At 39.9% G+C, this 4,678-nt stretch overlaps 1 protein-coding gene across 1 annotated transcript; it reads left to right on the top strand.

Moving 5' to 3' along the window:
• The first annotated feature begins 269 nt into the window (after positions 1–269).
• Positions 270–4,330, top strand: CCDC190 (coiled-coil domain containing 190). The gene is made up of 3 exons (XM_070939209.1): positions 270–444; positions 2,792–2,909; positions 3,742–4,330. The coding sequence occupies exons 1-3, from the start codon at positions 270–272 to the stop codon at positions 4,328–4,330; spliced, it is 882 nt and encodes a 293-aa protein (XP_070795310.1).
• The last annotated feature ends 348 nt before the right edge of the window (positions 4,331–4,678 follow it).

The raw sequence follows: 4,678 nt of genomic DNA, 5'->3' as shown, positions 1-4,678 counted from the left end.
AACTAGCAATGCCGACGCACTGATGACCCTCACATGGAATCTTACTTCTGAAAGATTTGAAAGTTGATAGACAGAAATGTTCTAGTGCCACAGGTCAGAAAAATGTTTGGAAAGAGGGTTAAATAATACATTTTTCTGTTTCAGGATAACATTATCCCAAGGTAAAAAGAGACTGGAAGTGAAGTCCCCAGGATGGTCAATACCAGGTGTTTCTTCTTTCTTTCTAGGATAACCATTGATAGGTTTTTCTGCAGCCTTTTCAAATAAGCATGGCAGAGGGAGGAGCTTCAAGGCACTGGGAGGCAAAGAGACGTGATGTCAAGAGGGCAGAGGCCAGACTTACCCTGGGGCTGCGCAGTTTAGAAGAAGCCCGGCTCTACTGTCTGAACACCATGACCAGGGAACAGCAGCGACTCCAGCAGGAACTCCTAAGGTTACAGAAAAGTGAGGGTGCCTTTGCCTCTTTTCATCCAACATTTTGACATGAAATCTCTACTTTCTAGTTGTTTAGCAACAACAGAGTAGAATTGATTTGCAGGAGTTGAGAAATGTTGCCAAAGTTGTCTTAAGAAAAATCCATGGTTAGAAATAGTGTAATTCAACTTGGGAAGAAAATTCCAACTCTACCAACTTACTGGTCCTAATCAAATACAATTAGGGTTTACTAGTTATATATAATTTGAATGCCAATTTAAACAAAAATATTTCAGTTTGCTAATTTTTCTAGGAGCCAGTTTGGTGCCCTGGTTAGGATATCAGGCTAAAAACTAAGAGATTGTTAGTTCTAGTTCCAAAAGCTAGCTGGGTGACTTTGGACCAGTGGTGAGTTGCCCCCAGTTCACACCGGTTCTATAGAACCGGTAGTAAAACCGGCGGGAGGCTCCACCCACCGACCCCGACATCATCAAAATGCTTCTGCGCGCGAGCGGCCCCATTGTGAACCGGTAGTAAAGGTAAGTAGAACCCACCCCTGCTTTGGACCAATCAGTTTCCTTCAGCACCAGTTAAAAGGCAATGGCAAACCATTTCTGAAAAACCTTGCCAAGAAATCTGCAGGGACTAGTTCAATTGGTCTCCAGGAATCAAAAATTGACCTGAATGCACAAACTCCCCCCCCCCACACAAAATCCATAGAGAGTGTTTTCCTTCAAAATAACACATTAAAAGTATCTCAGATATGAAATTTCATATTTTTAAGTTTTCAAGTCTTTTGGCTTTTGGCTTTCACAAGAATATATGTGGAAACTTAACTCAAGTCCTATGATAAAATAATATACCTTATTATGGAATAGCAATAGTGAAAAAGCAATTAGATAGCTGAATAAACAGCTCTTCTAATAGAGAAATATAAACACTCCCAACAATCCGTGATAAAACCACTGGTTTTAATTTAAATCATCTGAAAGTACTTTGTAAAATACACAGTAAGTTATTCTAAGTCCATAAAGGTATAATTTTAAAAAGTGTGACAAATTACAGGAATATTATTTCCAATTGGAGCAAAAGGATATGAAAATGTCAAATGTAGTGCAGTATAAGCAAATGTTACATATGAATAATTAACATATAATAGGCAACTGGAAGAGTAAAAACACAGTGTAGGGTGAGTTTTAAAAGTGATTTAAGAGGATTAGACAAGTCATTGTGATTATGTATATCTTCCATTATTTTATTTTATTTTTTCAACTGATTGGTAGCTATGTTTTACTTGTGGACTTATAGAAGGGAGAGGCTCTGATCCACTGTAGTGATTATTTTATTTCTTGTGATACCACTCATTATTGCATGAGAACAATGAATAATATGAGAACAATAAGAACATGAATTCAAAGATGCTAAGATCAAAAATAGAAAGATCAAGAATTAAAAGGCTGCTTTAATTTGAGTCTTTTTAGAACCTTTAAGAGCTGATCAAGAATTCAACATGGTGTGCATTCCTGGAGCAGGTAAAGAGAAGTTACAACCTCAGTTTGCTCCAAGACATCCTGCAGTAACTTGGGGCAAATCTCTTTGGATTAATTTAATAAACAGGGAGGATGATTTGCATTGTTAGACCTCTGGAAAGTTAAAATCCCAGTACTCTCCAGCCAGTGTGCCTTTTGAGCTAGTCTAAGTTTACAAAGAATATGTTTGTAGGCACCTTGCAGTTAATTAGTAGATATAGTTTTACCATGATACAGAAAGAAGAGCATATGCTACGGAACACTCCATCTCTTTCTGTCCTCCTTTTGCCACATCCATTTTAGACTTCAAAGACAAAGGGAGAAGGGATATTCCAGATATCTAGCCAGCCCGAGTCCAGTTAAGTGGGTTACTTCATACCTGCTTTCTCTTAACTGGTCTGCTGATGGAAAATCAAGCTTCCCTTCTGAAGATTGTGTTAATCTTCTGCTCATCACACAGTTCAAGGAATATATCAATTTAAATAATAATCTTACCCAGAAAAAAAAAGTCTTGTTGCACCTTAAAAGCCATTATATTGTGTGGCTTCATGGGCTCAAATTCACTTCAACAAATGCACAATGCAGTGTCCCAGCTGAGGAGAAGAGAAAAAAGAAATTCTCCTTTGAGGGGGATAAAAGACGGTTGAACAATAAATATGAACTTGGACAGATTTAAGAGACCCTTCCTTTATTTTCAAATTGGCACTCCTTGATGGCTTTTCACTGGAAATAACAGGGGGGGGGGAGAATCATCATTCTCAGACAGTTCACATGTGCTCTCTTATTATTGTCTAGTCTGCCTTTAGAGATGAAACTGGATAGCAATTATTTCTTTACCTCTTTCTTAGGCCGATCCAAGCAGAAATTCTCATTGGGCCCTGGACATATTCACTTTAAAGCAACATTTCCTCTACCTCCTTCTCTGGTTGTGCAGAATTCTGGTGACTTCCATTATACAGGATTACGGTAAAACAAATGTCTCATTTGAGTTGTTCAGTGATATAGGAGCCTTGGCTGTCTACATTGGCAAGTTCTACCTTATTAGTTGGCTGCAGTTGGCTGCACTTGTAGCTTTAAATTGAAAGGCAAAGATGAGATCCCTCAGGGATGGTACGCTGTCAGTGTAACTGTAAGAAACTAAGATGCAATTGGTCCAGGTTACACACTTAGAAGGACCAGGCCTTATTGAATTTAGTGAGCCCCTGGTATTCCTGATCAACAGCTATTGTGTGGCTCTTCAGTCTTTTCAGTAGTATTTCTACTAAGAGAAGAAAAAATTTGGAAGAAGCCACCAGAAAACATGATGGAGGGGGAGGTTACAGAGATAAAAGCCTCTTACAATAGTCATGAATGAGCTAACCTAATTGTGCAACTGCATTGCCTTACAATGGAAATTCCACTCCCAATTGTAATTATAATTGTAAGCTACCCAGAATTACTCTATGGCAAGATGGATGGCAAATAGATTTTGCAAATAAATAAATAGTGATTAGTGGTTGTAAGCCAAGGACTACCTGTGAGGAGAAGGAAGTTGGAGGTGAGTAGCAGTGGGCCACATTCATTTATTACCAATGATATGAACAGGAACTATTTTAAAGACTTTCAGGTGAGAAAAGGTTTGTTTCCTGTCAATTTTCTTTTCTCTCCTGAAGCAAGACACTGCCAGGCAAGATAATGATCTCCAGTAGGATGGATTAGATAGATGGGTTTTCCATGCCTCCATTAGAGACTACAATCCATTGATTACTTGTGAAAAGAATCCTAATGAAAGAATAGCATTTCTCTCCTCCTTTTCTAGATCTCGAAGAAAAACATTGCCTAAGACTGGGGAAGTTGCATGGACAAAGCAATCTCCCATCCATCCATGGAAGCTCAGTGGAGATGTCTCTGGTTGTGAAGGAAAGAGAAAGGGGCACTTGCCACCCTTAGAGGCCAAAGTCCCAAATGTTGCTGATGACAGAGATATGAGCAGCCTTAAAGACTCCATGGCTAAACAGCTAAATATTTCAGTAGAGTCTGTGGACCGGACTGATATCATAGAAGAGCAAGGAAAAGACTCAATGAAAGAAGAGCCAAGGGATTCTCAAGCCAAAGATACCATGGCCATCACCAAACCCATGAATCTCCCTGAGAATCGAAGATCTTCTCTTGATCGTGAGAAGCTGATCATGGATCCTGAGGCCTATGCTGCTGATGGACGCCTAAGGACTATGTACAACAGGCCTGATTTCCTCAAATCTTATGGTGAAGTTAGGAAAGCCCGCTATATTCGGCATAAGGGCATCCCAGCCTGGGAAAAGGAGCTCAACCTTCAAGATATATTTGGGCACAAAAAAAACATGGGGCATTCCGCCCAGGAAATGGTTGCTGCCAAAGCTAAGCCCTAAGCAGGCGGAATGGGCAGATCTAGCAAAGTAAAGTACCAAGAGGCCTCTGTTGAAAAGGCTGCAGAGACAAGATCATTTAGCTACTTGCAACAGGCTAGCTAAATGCAGCCTGGTCTCAACAGGCAGCAAAAACAGGTCTTTTATTTAGTCTCTGGTGGGCTGCTGTGCACAAGGACAAGGTGGGGAAGGAGGGGTGGGAAAAGGGGAGGTAAAGGCTCAAAGGTTCATTGGGAACATACAATTTGAGATCAGTGAATACTTGGTGACTTAGTTTTATAAGAAGGAGTAATCAAGTCACTCATGGCTTAAACCATACTGATATGAAGGAGGTTTGCGGAAAGGATATAC

The sequence above is a fragment of the Pituophis catenifer genome, unplaced genomic scaffold, assembly GCF_029215685.1.
Source record: "Pituophis catenifer annectens isolate HBS135680 unplaced genomic scaffold, rPitCat1.0.hap2 SCAF_3, whole genome shotgun sequence".
Classification (NCBI taxonomy): Eukaryota; Metazoa; Chordata; class Lepidosauria; order Squamata; family Colubridae; genus Pituophis; species Pituophis catenifer.
This window is presented reverse-complemented; position numbering and strand designations above follow the sequence as displayed.

Coding starts and splice junctions, on each gene's coding strand:
- CCDC190 (XM_070939209.1), top strand. CDS start 270: ATGGCAGAGGGAGGAGCTTCAAGGCACTGGGAGGCAAAGAGACGTGAT. Junction 445..2,791: donor ACTCCTAAGGTTACAGAAAA/GTGAGGGTGCCT, acceptor CCTCTTTCTTAG/GCCGATCCAAGCAGAAATTC. Junction 2,910..3,741: donor TTCCATTATACAGGATTACG/GTAAAACAAATG, acceptor CTCCTTTTCTAG/ATCTCGAAGAAAAACATTGC.